The sequence below is a fragment of the Ursus maritimus genome, unplaced genomic scaffold (genome assembly GCF_017311325.1).
Source record: "Ursus maritimus isolate PB19 unplaced genomic scaffold, ASM1731132v1 scaffold_10, whole genome shotgun sequence".
In the NCBI taxonomy this organism is placed as follows: domain Eukaryota; kingdom Metazoa; phylum Chordata; class Mammalia; order Carnivora; family Ursidae; genus Ursus; species Ursus maritimus.
Window position 1 is genome coordinate 15759630 of NW_024423344.1, and position 24285 is coordinate 15783914.

At 38.9% G+C, this 24285-nt stretch overlaps 1 protein-coding gene across 1 annotated transcript in view; it reads right to left on the reverse strand.

Moving 5' to 3' along the window:
* LOC103664368 (spermatogenesis- and oogenesis-specific basic helix-loop-helix-containing protein 2) overlaps nt 1-24081 on the reverse strand; it is a 47891-nt gene extending 23810 nt beyond the window's left edge. The window contains exons 1-6 of the mRNA XM_008692229.2: nt 24034-24081; nt 14682-14896; nt 6363-6424; nt 6178-6282; nt 4550-4649; nt 2776-2886 (exon numbers count right to left, since the gene is read on the reverse strand). Coding sequence (XP_008690451.1) covers nt 2776-2886; nt 4550-4649; nt 6178-6282; nt 6363-6424; nt 14682-14896; nt 24034-24081 — 641 coding nt within the window. The remainder of the gene's footprint in view (nt 1-2775; nt 2887-4549; nt 4650-6177; nt 6283-6362; nt 6425-14681; nt 14897-24033) is intronic.
* Between the last annotated feature and the right edge of the window lie 204 nt (nt 24082-24285).

Consider the following 24285-nt stretch of genomic DNA (forward strand, 5'->3'; position numbering starts at 1 on the left):
GTTGGTACACGAGTGGTCCTCAGATTTTAGTTTTCATCAACCATTAAAATGTAAAAAAATACAAACAACACAGAAGTTTGGAGGACCAATAAAAGATTTCCAACATTAGATCTCAACATGAAAAATAAGAGAGGTAGCATCTCCCAATGTCCTTTCATTGCAACCAATTAGAAATATTATAATTTTAACACCAAATAAAATATGGAAAATAAAATCTTAGATTATAAATTGCATTTTATATATATATATATGCAATTTATATGTATATAAATTGCAAAATATAAACACACTCGTTGCACTGTATTTTTCTCGGTAAGTGCCGATCAGTGAAATCTATGGGCTAGCACTAGCCAGCAGACACAACCTAAGTCTTCATTCGGCCAAAGCAGCAAACATGTGAGTGAAGGTCTTTCGGACAAAACTAGCCCATCCAACAGCCCATCTCACCAAGCCCAAAACCCATCTATCTTTCAACTGATCTTCAGCAGATAATGGAGGCCATCTTGCAGAAATTACTCAACTTCCTCCTCCTTTCTGACCCCCATGAAAAGATTCATCTTTATCCACATTTAGCTTTAGCTTCTCTCCATTTTAGTAGAAGAGGTGTTCTCCCACCTGGTTCTAGATTCCATAAGCTTCTATCTACTTAGGGATACCAAGTCCATCACCAACCCCCTCTCCAGCTGTAGGGGATTAATATTATTTGACATTCCTCCCACTGAGAGGTTGGGGTTCTATGTATCCTTCCTTTAGATCAGGAAAGTTCTGTGACTTCTGTGACCAACAGCATATGGGAGAAATAGCACTGAGCCAGTTTCTGGTCCCAGGCCTTAAGACAATGGCAGCTTCTTCTCCCTGTCTCTTGGAACAGTGAAGCCCTGAGCTGCCATGTAAGACGACTGACAACCCTGAGACTACCATGCTGAAGAAGCTTCAATTGATAGCCCCAGCTGAGCTTAGCCTTCCAGCCATCCCTGCAAAGGCTCCAGACATAATGTCTTGGACTGTCCTGACTAGATCATCCACTAGCTGCATACTACCAAGTGACACCAGTTGATATCATGTAGGCAAAATAAATGCCCACTGAGCCCTGCTCAAATTGTTAATCCATAAAACCATGTATCAAGCCAACAAATTTTGGATTCATTTTTTATACCACGGATATGCCATTTTTTACAACATAGGTAATCAGAACTTGAGTTTCTTTAAGACCTCTATCTCTCTTCCAGCTATTTTCTTTTGGAATTTAAATATAAACATATTCAAGTCTGGCCCAATCTTATCAAAATTTCTCATTTTACTCTAGCTCTCCTTTTACATATCACACACCCCTCATTTTCTCTTTCATTTATGCTCCCACCTTTCGTGTTCCATCTTTCCACAATGGTGCTTCTTCCCTAACCATGCCAATGAAATTATTTTTGCCAAGACCAATGATGTTTAGGTTTTGCCAAATACAAATAGTTAATTATTAGTTCTCCCCTTACATGTTCTCTGTGTCATGTGATACTCTTCAACACTTACTCCTTTAGGAAACTCTTCTTCCTGGTCCCCTCAATTCCAATCCCTCTTGGTTTTCTGATCTTTCTTTTCCCCAATTTCTTCTCTGCTTCCCATACTTTGCATAGATTTTCCCCAAGGTTCTCTTTTTTCCACTTTTCTCTTCTCTACATGCTTTGCAAAGTCATCATATCCACCAAGTAGACACTGTATCCTGAGAGTTCTAAGTCCATATTTCTAGCCTAGATCTTTCTCTAGAACCTAAGGGCCAACTCCTGAATGGACACGTGTAAACCTGGAGGTGTTCACACCCAACAGGAGCAAAAACCATCTCCCACTGCCAGCCTGCCATTCTACTGGACTTCCCAGTTGGTGGACGCAACATCTACTTGCAAGTTACACTTGACTCCTCCTGCATCCATGCTTACATTGAATCTACCCACTTAGTGTATCTGGAACTGGTTTATTCTTCCTTATCCCGTTTCTAAAACCATAGTTAGGATTCATTACTTCTTTTGACAGATTCCACAGGCTTCCATATTCAACTCACTTTCTAACATCCTGCTGGAGTGTTCACTCTAGGTATAAATCTTATCACATCACTCCTTTGCAAAAATCCTTCAGTGCCTCCCCACCAGTTTCAGATTCAAATTCCTTAACATGATGTGCACAAACCGTACCTACTACTTCTCATCTCTTGCCTCTTCCCACTTGTGCCATTATAGCCAAGTACATGGACACACTTGCAGGTTCATAAATTCACAGAACTTTCTTATACTGCCAGCGTCTGTACCTCTATTCCTGCCACATGAAACATCCTCCCCTGACTTTTAAACCAAATTAAGAGTCACTTCGCATTTGAAGCTCAATTTAGCTATCATTTCCTCAAGACAGCCTTCCTGCTCCCTCGTTCTGTCTTAGGTAACTTTCCCAGTGTGCTTACTATGTGCTGTTCTCTATCACGACATTTATGAAAACATAATTTTCTATGTAATAGCCTATTTGGAAGTCTGTTTGAGCACTAGACTAAGATCTTGAAGGCAAGGATTAATTTTGTTTTATCTGGTGCTCTAGTCATATTTTGGCACATATCAGCTACTCACAGATATTTGCTGAATGAATAAAGGAATGAATGAGCAAGTGGCATGTATTTAGTTGCCAGATTTACTAGTTTCACAGAGACTTTTAACAGTACTACCAAAAATTATGAAATTCATGAAAGTAATTTCTTCCTTGCAAGGAATAATACTAAAAACAGACTGTACCATAATTCACCTTCTCAGCTTTTCCTTGCTTGAATGAAGAAGAGAAATCTTTTTGCTCTTCTCAAAATCTGGCAATGGAGACTTTAATTCAAGCCCAATGTCATTTCTTAGAGCTTCAGAGCTAGAAACAAGAGAAAATCATGTCACAGATTTAAGAGGAAAATTGTCAGGCAATATTAAACAATAAGTACCAATACGCTAATCAAAGGTGCTTCTCTAAGTCCCTTGCTTTATGCAAAGGCGCAGAAAATACCACAGCACTTTACCTTACATATTTGGTGCAGAATATTTTATTTCAGAGACTCTAAAGAATTTATGATCAAGATCATCATAAATCCAATGACTAATCAAAATTCTAAAATATAGAGGTAAAGAGTAACAAAGACAAACAGGATTAAAATATTCTAACCTCATTGATTATGACTACCCCAAATTATACGACTGTCTTGAAAGGTATATTACAGGAAAACAACACAAAGGGTTAAAGGGCCACAGTACACTACTCCAACTTGATCCGCAGAGGTCAGATTCCTTCCATTTAGATATCTTCTGGTTCTACCATTTTTCTAAAACTTCTCCAAGCATTTTGATTAATGTTTTAAAAAAATATTTCCCTAAGAAACTTATAAACTAATACTCTCCTTTATCCCAAGGGACATAACCTGATTTGAAAATTTACTTTTATCTGTAGTGGTAGAATTCTGAGGAAAAATAAAGATTCAAGACCAGGAGGGTTCAAAAAGAAGTTACAAGTAATACAAGAAAATCACAAAGCCTTCCAAAACGCTTTCCAACCTCATATCCCAGATAAGGTATAATACAATAAATGTCTTTCAGGTTAAAATGTTAAATAAGATCAAGAAACCTGTTGATATCTCTGCACTATTTAAGTGAGCACATCTTTGGTTTACCCACACTTATTGGTTGCCAAGTCTTTTCCTTATTCAAAATAGTAGCTGGTCACATTTCTACAAATAGTTGATGGTCACATTCTACAAATTCCGGAAGTGACTGACTCAAAATTCTCACCATCATCACCATGTCCTCAGCAACTATGTTCATTCCTTGTAGCCCTATGCGCTATTTAAAACCTCCTTGGAAATCAGCGTAAAGCGAATGAAAGAAATTCACAAAAATTGAATTTTTATAAGCAGATAATGCTAGCACTAGAAAGGTCTGACCCCAGTTCAACCACCTATCCGACACAGATTTGAGTCCCAGTTCTAATATCTCAGGCTGGGAGAGGTGGGGACAGAGACGGAGAGACATTTTTAAGTGTTGTTTTCAATAATCGGGGGGATAGATTCATGAGTTCAAAAAAGATATCAGAGAGAAGCTTAGTGGTAGGTGGGTAACATCTGAGGCTGCTCTTGTCTGTTTAAATACTGGGGTTGGATGTAAAAGTTTTGTTTGAAGAAGATTCCACTGTTTCTAAAAAGTTTGAATACCACTGCTATTATTCAACTTTGATTAATGATAACCCAGACTTCTAACACTTCCAGTGCTGAGGAACTTAGAACCTTGCAATTCACCCTGGTCCCCTGTGGTCAACTCTGATTGTTAGGAAGTATTTCCTTGTATTGAAGTGAATACCTCTGCAGTATGTACCCACAGTCCCAACTCAGGACTCTGAAATACAGAAAAAGTCCCATCCCTCTTCTATAACATAACCTTTTCCTTTTGCATCACCCCTAGCACTTGAACTAGTGTTCCACAATCAATAAGTTCTCTAGAAGTTATACCGTAAAAATTGTTATTATGAAAAAGTGAAAAAAAAAACTAACCAAGCAAATAGATCAGCAGAAAAATATCCCAATTGTTCACTGAAGGACTTCTGCAAGGGCAATCCTGGTTCTTCAGGCTTCACAGAATATTCATTCTTAACTGAAAGTTTTAAAGGGGGGACTATTTTAATTCTAAAATCACTGGTAGGGATGCTGTTGATTGTACATACAAGCCCTCATCAAAAAGCACTTGCCACTTTTTATTCAACAGATTTTACAAAGCAGTATTTTTTAAATTGAAAGCAATTTATAGATTTTAGTCTGTAAAGCACAAAACCACCCAGGTTAGAACACAAAATGAAAATATACATTCTGTTCACTCCAGGACATTCTCTTCCAACCAGATTCTAGTAACTTAGAGATAGGTGTGCTTAAAACACATTCGGCTGAGTTTATGTATTAAGTTTTTATTTATGGGTAAATGTCAGAGAAAGAAAATATGTATGAGTCTACAGTAAACAGCTGTATTGTCAAAATACGACATCTGATGTTTTTTCTTTTTCTTTTTCTTTTCTTTTCTGCAGCTGCTCATCCTCAGAGCAAAGATGAGATGACCAGAAGCAGACGTGGTTATGACCAGTAGGGAGGGTGCTGGACAGGTGGTGATGAGCAGCTGCTCTATTTCCACTGGGAGCCAAATAAGAGGTTGCAGAGAGGATCTGGGTCACCAGCTAGCCATTTCCAGGAAGAACTCTGAGGCTGCAGTGGCTGGCAGCCATTGGAATGTTACAGAACAGACTCACTAATCTTCCCTGAATGTTAAAAAAAAAAACAAAAAACACCCAAAACCATGAAAAGGAAGGGTGTACTGAGTCCTACATCATCTGGAATAAGAGTTTATACAGGATAATCCTGAAAGTGTTTTTTCAGGCCCATTTTAAGAAGAACATCATCTTAATTTTAAAAAATTCCTAGCTAGTATCCCAGGCCTAGGAAAACCATATATAGTCATTGATCAACAATGATTCCAGGAGAATTTAATTTCAGAAATTGGAGTCTGTCCTTTTATAAGCCAAATTAAAGTGAATTTAATTAGCTTAAGTGCTTAGATGCTGGTGATACACATAATACAATGTAGGTGAAGAGTTTAGAAATGGGAGGTCTAATTGAAGCATTGACACTAATTATCTGTATCTAAAAATCTAAAACAGAAAGGATAACCACCCTATTAACTTAAAGAAGTAAACTAACTTATGAGCAAGTGTTTTGCAAAGCAGACAGTGTGATACACTCCAAGGTCAGTGGCCCTGGCCTTTAGACACTCATACAATGACGTGATTAACTCTATTTTAAAGAATAAGAAATGATGGTAGCAACTAGGGCACTAAAAAGAAAAACCTCGTGCCTGCCAGAGCACTGTGTTTGTCCTTGGGCAACACATTTTCAACTTTGGAAGATGTAAATGTATTCTTCACAGGTAGGGAACGTATATTTTCTTTTATTTTATTTACACGTCTTCCCTTTAGACTACGATTAATAGGGATTACATGTGCTTTACAGTACACAACATAGTAATCCTTAGCAAATAAAAGGCGGAAGTGGAAAACCAACTTAAAAATGTATAAGTATAGTTTTTGTAGAATTTAATTAGAACTTTTAAAACCTTTGGATATTTGGTTTTCACTCACCAGTATTTGAGAAATAGGTTTTCCAGTATTTTACGACAATACTCATTTTCTCGATGGTCAGGGGTTCACTTAAAGTAATGTCAGCTCCATACCCTGAAACACAACCTAAGAGTTTTTGTTTTAAATAATGGCCTTATGATTTCTATTTGGAGAAAAAACAAATAACAGGTCCAACAGGCACGTACCTTTCAACTTTTCAGGGGTGATAAAAACAAGCAGCAACTGTGTATGTTTCTTCTTGCCGAATCTGAGAGAAAGAAAGGGTTACAATGAAGCACAATCATCATTTAAAAAATTGGGATTCAATATTTTGCCTTATTAGATTGCCTTAGAGTGATTTTCTTTATTCCTGAGAACTTAAAATGGAGGCATTAATACGGAAATTAAGTAAAAGTAGTATCTCAGATTAGCGATATTTAAAAAGCTGGACCGTTTTTATCAGTGCTTAAAAAAAAAAAAAGAGAGCCTAAATCATATCCAGATTCTTGACCTAACCACCAGTTTACAAGAAATTTAAGGAAAAGAGAAATATTTTAAAGAATGCTGTGGGGGTGAAATCAGCAAAATCCAGAATGTGAAAAATTCTGTAAGACAAATGACCCTTTTTAGAAATAGATAAAAATAAAGAGTAAAACACAAAGAAATTAAAACAGAGGAAAGGGAAAATTGAATCTTGATTTGTATAAACTAACAGTTTAAAAAAATCATAAGATGGGGTGCCTGGCTGGCTGGCTGAGAAGAGTATGCGACTCTTGATCTGGGGGTCGCGAGTTCAAATCCCACATTGGGTGTAGAGATTACTTAAATAAATAAAAGTTTTAAAAAATGAAAAAATAAAAAATAAAAATTAAAAAATCATAAGATAAGCAGAAAAATTTGAACACTGGATATTTGATAATTTAAAGAACTGTAATTAATTTTCAGGTGTAATATTGTTATTGTAGTTATTTTTTTAGAATATCTTCTAGAGGTATTATTAAAGTACTTATGGATGAAAGAAGACGATATCTTAGATTTGCATTAAAATAATTCACCACTGAGCAGGGGTGGGAAGTTAGGAGCAGGCAGAGATGAAACCACATTAGTCATGTTTTTAGAACTGTTAAAGCTGCATTATGAGTAAAGGCAAGTTCATTATACTATTTTCTCTACTTTTATATGCTTGAAGTCGAAAAAAAATAAAGAAATGTGGCATTACAATAAACTACACTGAGAAGTTTAGTAAGTTGGAATTTCTGATAATTTAAAGGGTACTGAGGATTGTCATTAGCTAGAAAGAAATTCTTTTCCAAGGAGACTATTACTGTGAACCAGACTTTAAAGAGAACAGCTCAGCTCTTAAGAAAAATATAACTATTCTCTCATACTCAAAGCATCATTTATTATACTAGTATGTGGTTATGCATGGTTATTATTTATTCCTTAAGACAGGACCTGGAAGGACCCTCACTAAATAACACTGTTAGGTTATCTTACATATGCATTGAAAGTGAAGACACTACTCTATGCTCCAAATTACATTACAGTTGCTCCTTGAACAGGGGTTTGAATTATGTGGGTCCACCTACATGTGGATTTTTTTTGATAAATATAATATAGTACAGTAGTAAGTGTATTTTCTTTTCCTTATGATTTTAATAACATTTTCTTTTCTCTAGCTTACTTTATTCTAAGAATACAGTATATAATACATGTAACATCCAAAATATGTGTTCAACAATTGTTCCAAATTATCAGTAAGTCTTCAGGTCAACAGCAAGCTATTAGTAGTTCAGTTTTTGGAGACAGTCAAAAGTTATATGTGGATGAGAACCACATTTGAATTGAGATAGACTGAATAAAGCAGACTGGCATTCCTAAAGTGGGTGGGTTTCGTCTAATTAATTGAAGGCCTAAATAGAACAGAAAGTCTGAGTAAGAAGGAACTCTTCCAGCCTGACTCCTGAGCTGAGACATTGGCCTTTTCCAGCCATCAGACTCAGACTGAAATATCGGCTCTTCTTGGATCTTGAGCCTACCAGCTTTACAAATGAAATTTATACCATCAGCTTTCCTGGTTCTCAGACCTTTGCATTCAGCCTGACTACACATTGGCTCTTCTGGGTCTCTGGCTTGCCAACTACAGATCTTGGCTTCCATAATGGCATGAGCCACTTCCTTAAAATAAACCAACTTCTCTCCTTCTCTATCTCTAGGTAGATGGATAGATGATAGTTGGATAGATAGATCGCCATCCTATTGGTTCTGCTTCTCGAGAATCCTGATTAACATAGCCACACTGTGTTTATCCATTCATCTGTCAAGGGACATTTGGGTTGCTTCTACCTCTTGGCTATTGTGAAGAGTGCTGCTGTGAACATGATGTGAAAATATTTCAGAAACATCCTTACAGATACACCCAGAGGAATGTTTGGCCAAATGTCTGAGTACCCATGGCCCAATTAAGTTGACACATAAAAACTAACCATCACAGTGTTATATGCATACAGTGGAATATATTATTCAGTCTTTAAAAAGAAGGAAAAGATATTAAATGCTACAATATGGATGAACCTTTAAGACATTATGTTAAGTGAAATAAGCCAGGCACAAAAAAATAAATACTATATGATTCCACTTATATGAGGTATCTAAAGTAGTCAAATTCATAGAAACAGAAAGTAAAATGTTGGTTATCAGGAGATGCGGAGAGGGGTAAAGGGAAAGTTGTTCAACAGGAATAGAATTTCTGATTTGCAAGATGAAAAAGTTCTGGAGATATACTTCACAACAATGTGAATACATTTAACACTACTGAACTGAACACTAAAAAATGGACAAGATGGTAACATTTGTGCTATGTGATTTTATCATGCACAAAAAAATACCCTCTGCAAAAAAGTTATACATGGATTTTCCACTGTGCAGGGGATTGGTACCCCTATCCCTCATGTTGTTTAAAGGTCAACTGTATACATAATTTATATATCTGAGTCATATATAGTGAGAACCCACCATGTGCCAAACTCCGTGCTAGGCTCTAGGGGAAACCATGGACAGACAGGGAAACAAGGTCTCTGCTCTCATGGAGTTAACAGTTTCTTGAGGGGGTCAGACGTTGAACAAATCACTGTAGATAATTAAGTAGCCAAATATGTACCTGGTGTTGTGAAGGAAAGTCGTAGGGGCCAGCAGAAATACATACCTGGGAACAACCCTATTCTGCGGCCTCAGGCTTCCAGGCAGAAATGCCTCTGGGGCTGACTAGGAGTTAGCCTAGCCAAACTTTTGGAATAAAAAAATATTTTGCTGATTCACAGAGTAAATTATAAGCTAAAATACTCTAGAATTAGAGAATTTTAAATAAAACAGATTCTTCGCTTTTAGAAATATTCTGTGTCTACTTCTTTATTTTACAAATTGATGTTACTGGCACAAAAGTAGGTTAGATTTGGATAGTGAATTTATATGCCCTCCTGATGACTTTCAAATGTCAAGCTTTACATCAGACAGAGCTGGAATTCCAGGATTTTTGTCATTAGCACAGAATCAATTACCAACCCAAACACTTCCCCTGCCAGTGAAACCCTAATTGTGATGCTGTACAGGAGCTCCACTAATCAATAGAATTCCCAGAATCCAACACACTGGTCTGGAGCTCAGCTGTTCATTCACATTCTCTACAGATCGATAAGCTAAGAGTTTCCAGGATCACCAAAAAAAGTCCTCTTCCTAATGAATGAATGTTCCTTAAAACTAAGCAACACAAAAATAAAGCCAAAATCTCTTTCATCCACCCCAATTAATAGCACTTCTTCCATATACCAAAATCAAATCGCAGGTTCTGAGACCTTATGAGTACCTTCTCAGTTGAAATCTCTTGGGTTTTAAAAATTTGCAATTCATTGGGGGACAGCTCATTTCTCCTCATGTTTCACACAATACACCATTTAAATGTCGAGATGTTCTTGAGACCATACTCTACATACAAGATTAGATGTTGATATTCTAGTGTCCCTTCTTATGCCTGTCTCTGGTATTCTCTGGAACTAGAGTAACAAGCTCAAAGGGCAGCAGTACAGATCCCCCATCGTGCCCCTATCCCCAGGTCTGGTTCCTGGTAGCTGAAAAAAAAAAAAAAAAAAAAAAAAGATCATATAAAGTGTCTTGAGCTGAGTTGTACACTCAGCTGACTAAAGAACCTCATGAAAGCTCTGGCCTCTGAAATCTATCATCTAATAAGAGGACTAGTGGGGTCTTATAAGTCCCTGTGAAGCCAGGAGAAATTTCTTAACTCATTTCCTTTAGACTCACAAGGACTTCAAGGGACAAAAGCCAGTGTCACTTTTGGGTGGTAGCCTTCTTGAGTACAGTTATCCCTTATGCCATCTGCGGGCCACATGCAGCCAAACTAACCTGGCTGGCCAATTTGGGACTTGTAACAAATAATGTTCTTTGCTAATGACTTAATTAAAACGACCATTTTTAATGAGAAAATTGAGAGCTTTACTTAGTGAAAACACTAAGTTCACTTGCTCCTAATAGGGCACCTGTGATAAAATACACTTGAGTTCTGAGAGTTTATTCTTCTGGTCAATAGTGACCATTATGCTATTCTTCAGAAGAGCTCCTGCTGTGAACCTCCTAAGTCAGGGTCACCACATTTACACTCAACCAACAATTTATAGAACAATGATTTTAGTAAAACTATTTCGACATCTTGTTGTTCTTCTGTTTATCATCAAGCATTCAGGGGGCTAGGTCACGCCAACTGGCTAATAAGATTTACCGAGTTGCACCGTCAAGTCAAAGATGTTTTGGAATTGGGGACACAAAAGGACAGCTTGTTAGGTAGATCCCTGTGGCTCACGGGATTAGGTTTTCTTAGTGAATTAATAAGTTAACTGACCAGACAATTGAAACTACATGGGAACAATAAAATCAGATCCAAACTCGATTTGTAGCCAGAGCAGATGGAGGCACATTCTGCGTTCCTTTGCTACCGCTGAACTACTTGGAGCTCACAAGGATCACAGAATTCTAAGAACTGCAGAGACATTTCACGTAATGGAAGATCCCAATTTCAGACAGGAGCCATACATCGTTGATGAGTTTAAAACACGTTTTAATTTTCCATACCTGGCTTTGGAAGATAAAGTATCAGGATATGTCTGAATTATCACGTATCTGCTCTTTGAGTGTGGTTCAATTTTGGAAGTCTGAAGCCAAGCATATGAACCCTAAGACTTTCTTAAAATATTTTATCAATGGGTAGTATTTGAGTTCATCCTGCTCAATAAAAATGTATTCATAAAATGAAATCAAATTGGGGAATACTATTAAGAACATAATTCTGTATTGAGATGTGCCATAATTCTTTTTTTTAAGATTTTATTTATTTATTTGAGAGAGAGAGAGCACAAGAGAGAGCACAAGTAGGGGGAGGGGCAGAGAGCGAGAGAGAAGCAGGCTCCCTGCCAAGCAAGGACCCAACACAGGACTCCATCCCAGGATGATGGGATCATGACCTGAGCTGAAGGCAGATGCTTAACCAACTGAGTCACCCAGGCACGCCTAAGATGTGCCATTCTTGAGAATGTCAGTCTGTAAAGTGCCAATGTTTTTATGAATGATTAAAATTGATCACTGATTAGCTCCAAGCTAAAAACGTAGTTCTTATATAAGCATAAATTTAAAAATATTTTTAAATAGTCTGCTTATATTTTGTTCTAAAATAGACCTAACATTATAACTAACAGGCTATATACTTCATTCTTACCTTCAATAGAAATCCATATGTATTATAGATACATAGATTTGTGATTATGGGCTCTAAAACTGCAAATAAATGGGGACATTTCTACTCTGTATTGGGCTCTTCATTAACTGGTAAAACGTATAAAGTACCCAGAGAGAGAAAAGTAAGATAAATAGTCTTATACTTTGCAGAACTCATCCAGATTTTGAGATATTACAAAGCAACAAGGATATTAGAGGGAAAAGTCTAAAATACAGCAAAAGAAAAGCTAAACAAGACATTTCATTTTGGTTTAGACATTAAATGTCAGCTCAAACTCAAAAGATACAGTGCTTTAGGAACGATGAAGTTTTAAATGCCTCACAAATGGGGCAGTAAGTTTATAGGACTCATTACTCTAAGAAAAACCATAGGTTCAAAAATATAAAAAAAAAATAATAAACATATATAAACCCACAAGTGTTTAAATAATTCATAAGTCAAAAACTCGTAACAGTTCTGAGGGCAAGAAAGGGAATTCCAGAGACCTCTTACGTCTCTGAGGCCAGCGCCACAAAAGGCACAGATTCTGCAAAGAAAACTATCCCTTTTTTAGGGAGGAAGACAAAAGCTAGAACACGCTGCCCTGAATGGCGTTTCTCCCACACGTCCTCACAGTCGCTCGCTCACACCCACAGCCAGGTACTGAATACTTCCTAGTCGTTGAGTCCTCTACTGGGTATTGGGAACAACAGAACAAGAGACGAGATAAGCACATCCAGATGTTTTCAAATGATCCTCTTTTTCTTTTCAAACAAATGTGGTTTTTTTTTTTTAGCAAAAGAGAACTACCACATGCATTTCTGTATAACTAGTACCTTCATCTACCTTCTGTTGCCTGAGGAGAAGTCTTCAGCTGTGTTATTCAGAGCAAAGAAAGCACCAGTGGGGAGAACCCACACAGGGGTATCAGACAGGGCGTTCTCTCCTCTAACCTCCGAGCTTTGAATAATTGCAACTAGACGTAAAACTGGTTCTTAAGTAGAACTTTAATCTTATCCTGTTCAAAATGTAGCTTCAATGCTGAGCAAATACAAAGCCTTGACTACATTCAGAGGGACCTGGCGAGGCTCCTACTCTTGGAATGAAGAAAGAGATCAGCCACCCTCATCTGCCCAGTGTTCTTCCAAAATGATACGTATGTTTAGCTTATACGAAGTGTGGCATACGTTGAATCCGAGGTGTGAAAGAAGGGGCTTCAACGCAGGAGCCAAGGAATTACAGAGTTTTACAAAGAACATGAAGAGAAAAGAGTTTTTTAGTCTGAGTATTGTAAAAATAAGTCATGTGGCCTTAGGCAAATCACTTCACCCTTCGTTGTTTGTCATGGAGGGATGACAAAACCCTGCTCCACCTCCCTCAGAACACTGATGTAAACATGCTGAAATACTATAATAATTGCGTTATTATGATGAGGTCCCAGCCAGGGGAACTCTATTTATAGGAGTTGATTTTTAAAGGTATGTAATAAAATAGGCATATCTTCAAAAGCAAGACAGTTCACCTCATATCTTGGAAATGAAATCCACTTTGAGGAGTTTACCTGGTTTGTCTAGAGTTCATATTCCCAGCAGGAAGCCAAAAGAGGTGCAGAAGATCACCAGTTCTAAGAAACCGCAGCAGCTGCATCTGTCTCTCTTTTTAACAAGGAACTCATCAGTTTGGCTTCTTCCCATTTCAACTTTTCTTGTCCCTAACATAATACGCTTGCTCCTTTCTATTCAGGGATAACACTATTGTCTCTGAACATTCTCCTTTAGACATGAAAGGCCCGTCCTGTCATTATTACACGTACTTATATATTCCAATATTATCTGCAATCATACTTTCGCTATCAAATCTGCTCGTAGAAAGGGAACAAATTTGTTTTGCCCTAACCTTGCTTAAAAAGTCGCCTGGGTGGCTCGGTTGGTTGAGCATCCGACTCTTGATTTCGGCTCAGGTCATGATCTCAGGGTTGTGGGATCAGCCCCCACGTCGGGCTCCAGGCTGAGTGTGGAGCCTGCTTAAGATTCCTTTCCCTCCGCCCCTCCCCACCTCTTTCAATCTCTCTCTCTCTCTCTCTCATAAATCAATCAATCAATCAATCAATCAATCAATCTCAGATGGCTCAAAATCCTATGTAGTCAGGCAAAAAAGCACCTAACTCTCCCACCACCAGACTCCAGGTCTCTAGAGTGGAATGAGTCATACAGAAGCAGAATGTCTATGGAGCTACAAGATGAAACAAAAATATTGGAGTTGATATCGATCTGGACTTGGCGGATCCAGAGAGTCTCAGGGCTCGTCCACATTAGGACATCTTTGAAAAAGGTAATTTTAGTCCATTGCTAACATGACATGGAGCTAAGAGTGCTCACCTGCTTCAGTATCTGCCATCACAATTAATGAACTCTGAAAAGATGTGCCATTTTAAATGACATAGTTATTAAAAAGGAGTACCTATGGGATTAAAGTACTATACACCAAATAAACTTCTATGACCAATTAATTCTCACATTCTCACCCACATCAATTACTTTTTAAATGAAAATGATAATTCTTATAATAGCATGTCAAACTGGCAATAAAAACAACAATATGTATACCTCTTCTGCCCATGAAAATATCTCTCATTTTAAAAATTAAAGCATAAATAGTACCATCTTTTAAGGTTTTTTTTTTTTATAGAAATGGGTTTCAATAAAAACTATTATAAAGGTACAAAGTCAAGGTATTTGAACTTCACCTAATTAATTTCATAGCTCCCAGCTCCTCGGCTGTTGGTAAAGAAGTCATCTTCAGGAAAACCATATCAAATGGGAGGTCCTTGAGAAGCGCGGCTGCCTGCCCCACATCCCTGATGGTTACGGTGACTTCTGCAATACTTGAAAAGCATTTCTTTGCAATATCTGCCAGGTACTGAACAGTGATATCTCCAACTAACAACAGGTCTATTTTTGCCTGAAAGAGAAGGAAAAAAGCAGAAGCACCACACAATTAATATCTGAGCACAGAGAAGATGTCATGTACCATAGGAACAATTAATAAAGGTGACAAATAACACAATGACTGATCTACAAGTAGACTGAAGAGTCAACTAGAAGCACTTCAGGGACGGGAACTAATAATTTCTTGTCTTCAGTACCTAGGGTGGTGAATGGATCTGAAGGTCATGCTATTTTTAAAAGTTTTGCCTACAAATGCTTTTCTACTGTGGTTTTCCCCCCGTTTCTTTCTCGTTCTAGGAACAACAGGTAGGATTCTCAAGGCCCAGTTTCCCAATCACTCATCCTGCTGAAAAATCTGTTTACTAGTGAGAAGAACAAACTGGTGGCTCTCCCAAACCATTTATTTTGATGAAACACACATTCCAGAGAACAGAGTAAGATCCAAATTCCTAAATTCCAAGAGACACTCATAGTCTTTTCTTTAAATGGAATATACATGCTATTCAAAACCCAAAATTTTGGAGCCAAAAAAGCAACTTTCTTTCCTTTTGGGTTATTTTCAAGTGCATTCAGTTAGGAAAAATGTAATTTCCCTCTTCACCTTTTATTTTCCTATGTTTTATTCTTTATAGCTATTGAACACAATCCACTAAAACTGTCAAAGAATAGGGATGCTCGAATTAATGCGAACAGTCAGCAGACAGTTGGAAATGGCAGGCCGCAGACAGGTCCACGTGAGAAAACAGATTTGGAAGCTGAGCAGAGTTGAAGCCTAAAGAAGTGGGTGAAAGAGTTGGAAATACCTATGAAGAGAAAGGCAGCTTGCAAAGACACAAACCCTGCGGGGCAGGATGCTAATGAGGCTGTCCGGCTATGGGGCTTCCTCTCCCCTTCAGCCTGGTTTCTCAGGGGTTGCTGGAAGGAACATATGAGATGCAGGAAACTAGTCAAGTTCAAAGTAAGCAAAACTTCGGCACTCCTCCTTTCTATCTGCCTTCTAATTTTCTTCTTTTGTTAAAAAAAAAAGAAAAAGAGGTGAGTCTTCATTTATCCATTTAATCCCCCCTCAGAAGCAATCACTGTCAACAGTTTGGTCTATATCCTTCCAGATGATTTCTACATCAACACACACACACACACACACACACACACACACACACACAACTTTCATAAAGGGGGTATTATACCCTTAAAAGTGAGTTGCTTTTCTCGCTATAGTTCAAGATTTCCTCAGGTCTTTTTAAATGTTACCTTCATATGGATTCTGCACATGTCCTCATGCTTATTCCTAGATATTTCAAAGTTCTGGAGTCATTGTAAAGGGGATAGCTTTTCTCACTATATTTTCTAATTGATACAACTAATACAGAGAGTGCTACTCATTTCTGCATGAAGAATTTGCTTCAAGAATTTTATGGTACTCTCTCCTTAGTTCCAATATGTTTTAATTGATTCTCCTGAATTTTCTAGATATATAATCATATTGTCTTCAAAAGTGACATTTTGGGGGGGGGGAACACCTGGGTGGCTCAGGTGGTGAAGCATCAGATGCTTGATTTTGGCTCAGGTCATGACCTCAGGGTCATGAGATCAAGCCCCATGACAGGCTCCAAGATGGGCAAGGAGCCTGCTTGAGATTCCCTCTCTCCCTCTCTCTCTGCTCCTCCCTGACTCTCCACTTGTGAGTAGGAATGCACGCACTCTTTCTCCAAAAAAAAAAAAAAAGAGAGAGAGAGAGAGATACTTCTGTCCCTATATTCAGAATTTATGCTTTTTATTCATTGATCTTAAAGCACTGGCTAGAACATCCAAAACAATGTTGAATAGCAGGAGTGACACTGGGCATTCTTGTCTTGTTCCTGAGTTTAGTGGGAATGATTCACATGTTTTTGCCACTAAATATGATACAGAAAGTTTCTGGTCCATACCCTCTACCAAGAAGTTTCTTTCTATTTGGAAGCTAAGAATTTTAAATCAGAAATAGATGCTAAAATTTACCAAATGCTTTTTTAGTATCAACATGATCATACTTCTTTCTCCTTTATTCTATACTCTATTAGGTAGTGAATTACTTTAATAGATTTCCTAACGTCAAGCCATAATTGCCTTGCTGGGATAAATCTATAATGTGTAGACTAAATTCATTCATATTATTTTAGATTTCTCCATCTATGTTCATAAGTAAAACTGGATACAATTTTGTTTTATTGTATTGTCTTATCTGGTTTGGGTATCTCAGGATTATGCCAGCTTTGAAGAATGAAACAGAAAGTTTCAATATTGTTCTGTGGTCTTGAATATTTTATAAAACAGAATTATCTGCTTCTTGAAATTTAGATAAACATGTCTGCAGAATCTGGGCCTGAAGCCATTTACAGAGATGGATTTTAGAGTACCTTTTACAGTTCTTTAATGATTACCAGTAAATTTAGATTTTCTACCTTAAGTGAATTTTGTTCATATATATATATATTTTTAATCCATTTTACCTCTTTTTAAATGTATATAATGTTTACTACGTGCATTGTTATTCTTGCTTTCCAACTGGAGATTAATATATAATTAAATTTTATCTTTTTTTTTTTGGTGATGCTTTATCAGAGACTATAGACCGTGTGGCCCAACATAATAGCCACACGTGGTTATTTAAATTTATGTTAACTAAAGCTTGAAATTCCCTTCAGCTGCACTAGCCTCATTTCAAGCGCTCAATATCCACATATGGCAAGTGGCGCCGTATCAGACAACATAATTACAGAACATCATCATCACTGCAGAAAGTGCGTTTGGGCGGCACAGCCCCCAAGGGGCACTCTGCTGTACCCACAGCTTTTGATATGTATTGTGTCTATGTTCATTCATTGCTAGTTCGTGATTTCACTTTATACTTCCATTTTAACCTCAGAGTTACATTCAACGCCTATATGAAATGTTTTTATTTTTCAACAGTATGGTGTTTTTGGTTTTGAATTTTTTTTAGCTATTAACTGGTTGGTCATTTATTTCAGTGCATTGTCAACAGTGAATGTATCCTACATGACTTCTTCTTAGAATGTGTTGGTGTTTTCTTTGTGGTGTTAATACATAGTCAGTTTTTGTTAATGTTCCACGGATACTTGAAAATAATGCGTATTTTCTGCTGGGCATATATTCTCTATTTTTTAGACAGAACTTACTATTTTCTTTCTTACTTTAGGTCTACTTGATCTTTCAGTCTAGGAGATGTGGTAAAATCTTTCCTAATCATAGTTTGTGAATTTATCAATTTCTCCAACTACAGACGCTGTATCTAATTTTGGGTTAGGTATATAGAGGTTCATGATAATTATACATATTCACATAAAAACATAATTATAATATTTCATATATATTACATAATAACCTACAATGCTTATATAGCATATTTTAAATATATAGATCATACATTGATAGTTTTATGGACAGAAAACTATATATTTGAAATCTACTTCTTTGTCCTTTTTAACGCTTTTCACTTGAAAATTTTTTTCTGGTATACGGTAATTCTTCATATCTCTTTATTTTGAGCCTTTTTATATCATTTTGATTTGGTGTGAATTTGGTAAATAGCATATATCTGAATTTTTAGATTTCTTTTCACAACCTGTGATTTTAGCTTTTAACATAGGAATTTAATTAATTACATTAATGGCATTAAGTAATGTGCATTAATGTCATGTAATAATATTAATTGTGAAACATTTATAACTTAATGTGAAATGGTCTTATTCCCTTCATTGGTTATTTCACGTTTCCCATCAACAGTAATTTTGTTTCTTTTTTCCCATGCCTTCTGTTAGGCCAATTGGATTTTCCTTTTTCCCTCCTGCTGCTCCTATAAGACTTCGGGAGTTAAGCCCCTTACTTCTATTACTTAATAGTGGCATTAGGGCCCACAATTCAGTACTAGTTTTACCTGGTACTTCCAAGGTCAAAAATCCCTTGCCTCTGAACCTTGAAACTGTTGGTCTATTTTCTCCTAGCATCCAGTTGTGGATAAAAAGAATAAGCTGCTTTGTTTTCCTTCCTGTGCTTTTCTGTTTGTGCTGTGGGTGCTGATATTTCTCTAGGATGTGTCTGCGTACGGATCTTGTTCATCCTACTCGGCACTCAGTGGATCTTCGGCTCTGTACGTTTCCTTCTATTCCCAATCCCCTCTGTCTTCACCCCTCCTTGGCAATCTTCCACTAGATGTGGGACACCCACAATTGATCCTACATGTCTCTCCTTTTCTCAAAGAAAGTCCCTTAACTTTATTTTTCATATCACCAGCTCAGTCTTTAGTCCTCCCAAAGATTTTTATAATTTCAGTTCATTTAACGTGAATTGATCACTTCTAAGATTTTTCTTTTTTGGTATTTCCTCATAACCTGCTATTTTTAGGATGTGACACCCTGAGAATACAAATTAGAATTTTAGAAGTTTTTTCTATCCTCTTAATGACCTGTCTCTGGAATAGTTGTGTCTAGTGTCTGCATTTGTGTCTAGTTCTGTTAATGTCTGGTGATCCTTGGTTATCCAAACATAAATACGAATCAAGGACGAAGTCGACATGTACAAGTAGTCTCCCCAGTGGCTGCTTCTTTGAAGGAACGACTGTGGGTTTGGTGTGAGTGGGTAACACAGTGGAAACAAGGCTGAAGACCAGAGAGGCTGGGGCCAGCTCAATGTCAAAATAATAATAATGGAAAGCATTACTCTGAAAGCCAAGTACTTTAGTTTATTTCCCTCCTGGGCAGAGCTGCTGTTCCTTTTTTCCTCCTAGTCAATTTTAAAGGTCAGGAAATTACCAACACCAGGAACCCTGGTCCCACATACTGTTCATTCTCTTCAGGATGAAGTAGGGGTTAGCTGGGAGAATCCAGGGGCCCACCTGGGCCAGGTGCTCTGCATACAGCTAATTCATCACCAGGTGAGCACGCTCTGGTCAACTTTCACTGGTTTCTTCTAACATTCAGCCTGGGCTACCCCTACAATTGTTTTCCCTTTGCCTTTCTTCTTTAGACCTTTTAAGCTGTGGTTTTTGTACTTTTCTTTTAGTGGCAATTTAATCATATCTGCTTTCTAAATTTCAAGTTTTCCTGTGGATTTTTTTTTTTTTTTAATGTTCAGAAAGAAGCTGCTTTGTTCAAACCAAGATTCCATGAAGGGCTATATATTGCATTTGGTTAGGTCACACTTGGACTTCTAATTTGGAATACTTGCTGCCTGCGCCCCCAACACACACACTTTTTTTTCCCCCCATGATCTCTCCTTGGTGAAGGTATCAGCACATGTTTAAGTATGTCCTACTCTGGGGTCTGGGTTGGACCAGGAGGTGACTTGCGTGCTCCATTCACCATCAGCGGCCAATCTCATTCACCTGCCCCACCCGGTTTTAAACAGGTAAGAATTCAAACTCCGTAGCGTAGCCTTTCAATGGCTTAATCATGTCACCAGCCTTATTTCCTTCCATCTCCCTCAAATGCCCTATGTTCTAAGAAGGCAGCATAACACTTTGGAATCTCTGCAGTACAGAGTATCAGGACCCTTCTAGAGTGTTTCCTTTTCATTTTATAAACATCCCTTATCTCCAATAGCACTTTAGGAGCAATGTGAGACTCAAAGTTACTGTGATGCTTTTGAGTCCAGAGTGTTTATCTCCACTGCAGCACAGGACCACTTCTATACCAATATATTCCTTTGTGAACCAAATGCCAAGAATTGTAATGGTCATTAACAAGTGGTCTTAAAAGAAGTGGTTATAGTTTTGCTTTTTAATTAACATGGTTAACTGAAGCAACCTATGAATGTCCAAAACTAACCTATCTACTACAGACAAGGCGACTATTTACCTTCCGAACTGAGATACTTTTGAGAATGAAATTGGGTGCTATTAATAATTGCACTAAAATAATACATATAAACCAAGGTGTCCTGGGCTATGAATAACTTGTAAAACTTTCTACTACCGAGATTTATTTTCTCTTTCCTTTAAAACATCCTGCCACTTTGCATCTGCTTAAATATGATTGCTATCTATTTATTCTCTCCACAGATGTGTATTGAGCCCCTACTGCGTGGCAGATGCTTTGTTGGGAATACAAAGTGAAAAACAGACAAGGTCCCTGCCTTCATAGGGCTGACCTTCTAGTAATCCTTTTTTCTGCTGCTAAGTATAGCTTTCAGTCTTTGGAACACAGGAAGACTCATGTATAAGCCTTGGTTCTACCAAAGCTACTATGGATTCTTTCTTAACAGCTGGATGCAGTGGGAAGACGGCAAAGGCCTTCGAGGCACACAGACCAGGTGCTGTTGTCCAGTCCAGCCACTTACTATTGGCTCTGAGTAAGACCCTTGTGATCCTCGTCTGGAAGGTGATAATACTTAAATCCCAAGACTGTTACCATGTTAGTACAATGCCCTGTACTTGGTAGTTATTGCCATGTATTCTCAATACCAAGCCTGCGCACAGAAAACATTTAGTCAATTTCATGGGGAAGGGAGAAAGTGGATTAGAGGGGGAATATGTGTCTCCATCAAGCGATGAAAACAGCCCAAATCAAATGGCTCTTTGCATTACATTGAGCCATAGAGAAGGGGAAACAGAGGAGGAAAGCCTTAAATAACAGAAATCAGCTGCTAACTTGAACCCTTTCCTACTAGGGTTGATGCTTCTGACTGCAGTATTCCCATCAGAGGCTCAGTGCTTAACTTCCCCAGAATCTCTCAGCTACTGCGGCGAGAAGTCAAGAGCAAGCTCTGAAGAGCAGAACATGGGTACTGGGGGGAAATTTGAGAAGAAAGATCTAGAAAGGGATAAGGTCGTGCAGCACCACTAACAGGCCGTTTTGCATAGGAGTCTACAGTTCTTGCAATGATGCAAGGCACTTGCCAGGGGAACATGAAATAAAGCAGCCCTGGAAAGAACTGCCTTGCTCTCCTGCCAAAGGCTTCCTTCCCTGCCCTACAAAATCGGTGCCATAGCACACGTGGAATGTTAACAATCAGACAAATTAGAACACTGCCCTAGTCCACTATCCCAAGGTAACTTGAATTAACTGAATAGCTTCTAATCAACTTAAATCTGAATATTCATTCAGTTAAAAATATCTTGTTGGCAGTGTAATATGAACACAGGTGATGAGAAGAATCCGCGGATAGGAATTATAAAAGGAAAACGAACAAAACTTTCTAGTATATTGTTTCTGCTTTTAGTACATCCAAGATTTCCTTCACCTGTGAGCATCACAACCTGAACCGATGGTGAGACCTCATTAGGTGGGAAATGTTTTTCTATTTGAATTGCTTACTGTACCTTTTATGGCTTTTTTTTTTTTCTTAAACAAAAGCAATACATATTCATTGGGAAAGACTGGGCATTTTTTTTTTTAAAAAGCCTAAAGAGGAAATTAAAAGCATTTGTAATTCCACCACTCGGGGATAAACACTACTAACACCTTGGTGTAGATCTTTGAGGTGTGGGCAGTTTTTATATTTCGACATCATCATCACCACTGGTGTTTATCCACTCAGTTTGATTTCTAAATCACAGCACCACGCAGGGCACGCCAGTCTCTACAATGCTTAAAACACTGGATTTCCATTTGCAATCTGCAGCAGGCTAAACCCTTAATTAGTAACAGCAGGTGCTGAAGTGCTTAAAGCAAATCACTCCTACATTTTAGTGAGTTGTTATTTATGTCACTCTTATCACCAGGAGCAGTGCTGACAATCAGCAGCAGCTGCGTGGGCTGATGCTCTCACTGGGCAATTGTTGGCCTCTGGTTTCCCCAGGAGTCAAGGGATTTAAACAGCTCTATCTGGAGAAACTGAGCAAGCTGCTCTTCAAATGCAAACAAAAGGTTCAGTGGGGGCTTCAGACTTTCCTAAGGATAGGAAGCCTTGATTATTTAAGTACTACTAGATAATCAGATATTTTATTGACTTCCATTTTGTGCAGCTTTGCCTAATCCTGCACCACCAAATACTATTTTCACTTTGAGTTTAAATAGGAGCATCCATTTTGAAATAACTAAGAAAACCTATTAAACTGGTCCACTTCAAAGTGGTAATTTCAGAAAGCTTGTGCTTAAGGAGTGAGGACATTGAAGTACGCGGAACATTCTAAGGGCTCGCAAAACTTCAGGCAGCCCAAAGGTTTGCCTCTCCTACTTCTCTATCAAGATCCATGAAATAAGAAAGCCAAGCTTGGGGGCGCCTGGGTGGCACCGCGGTTAAGCGTCTGCCTTCGGCTCAGGGCGTGATCCCGGCGTTATGGGATCGAGCCCCACATCAGGCTCTTCCGCTATGAGCCTGCTTCTTCCTCTCCCACTCCCCTGCTGTGTTCCCTCTCTCGCTGGCTGTCTCTCTCTCTCTCTGTCAAATAAATCAATAAAAAATCTTTAAAAAAAAGAAAGCCAAGCTTGCCTCGCTGTCTGGGGTGGGCGAGGCTTTATGCTCTCTTTCTACAGGGCTAATCTTTTTTTTTTTTTTTTAATCTAAAACAGTCGTGGAAGTGATTTTATGCTTCTGCTAAGGGGAAGATAAATCAGGTGCTTTCAAAAGAGGCCAGTGGGCTTTCTGAGTTCCCCGGAGGGTGGGAGGACGTGTGAACAGCGCAGATGCCTTTTCCCGCCAACGGCTTTGGTTTCCAGGCACAACTGCCGGTTTGGGTATAAGCCTGAGGAAGGACATGCAAGGACTTTTTGGACCCCATGCCCGTAAGCAAACTGAAAAAAGCATGCCAAGCTGTGCAGAGACAAGCATGCTGAAAATAAACTTTCCTGTATTCGAAGTAAAACCAATGTTGTCGTCACGCACATTCTGTCTGGATACCTACTAAACTCTGCTCCCGGGTAAACCTCGGAGGGGTTGGCTTGAAAACTCGAGTTTGGCAAGCGTCAAGAGCCAGAGAAGCACGTCTGTGTGATAAAACGGCGCAGTCCGCCCTCCGGCTCTGGCCTCCCGCCCGGGGTGACTCCGCCTGGTCCCCCGCCTCGTGCCCCTGGAAGTGGCCCTCCTCGAGCCGTGCTCCTCGGCGTCCCCGAAATGAGAGATGCCTGTGCGGGCCAAGGGGAGCCACCGGGCCCAGCGCCTGCCACGGTTATAAACGCAGCTGCCTCCCCTTCCTCCTCCTCCTCCGCCTCTTACCTGGCCAGAGATTTGACCGCGCTCTGGGGGGGTAATTGAGGCCGCCATGGCCCGTTGCCCACGTGCCGGGTCCTGGGGCAGCCTCACTGCAGGAGGAGCTCGGCGGAGCCGCCGCGTCCCGGCAGCCCGCTCGGCCTCACTGATGGCTCGTGGTCCGCAGCTGTGGGCGCGCACGGCCGCCCCCACCCCCCACCCCCGCCCGGCTTAAAGTGGCCCTGCTGCCCCGGCACCTGGGGGAGCTACAGGCTGCTG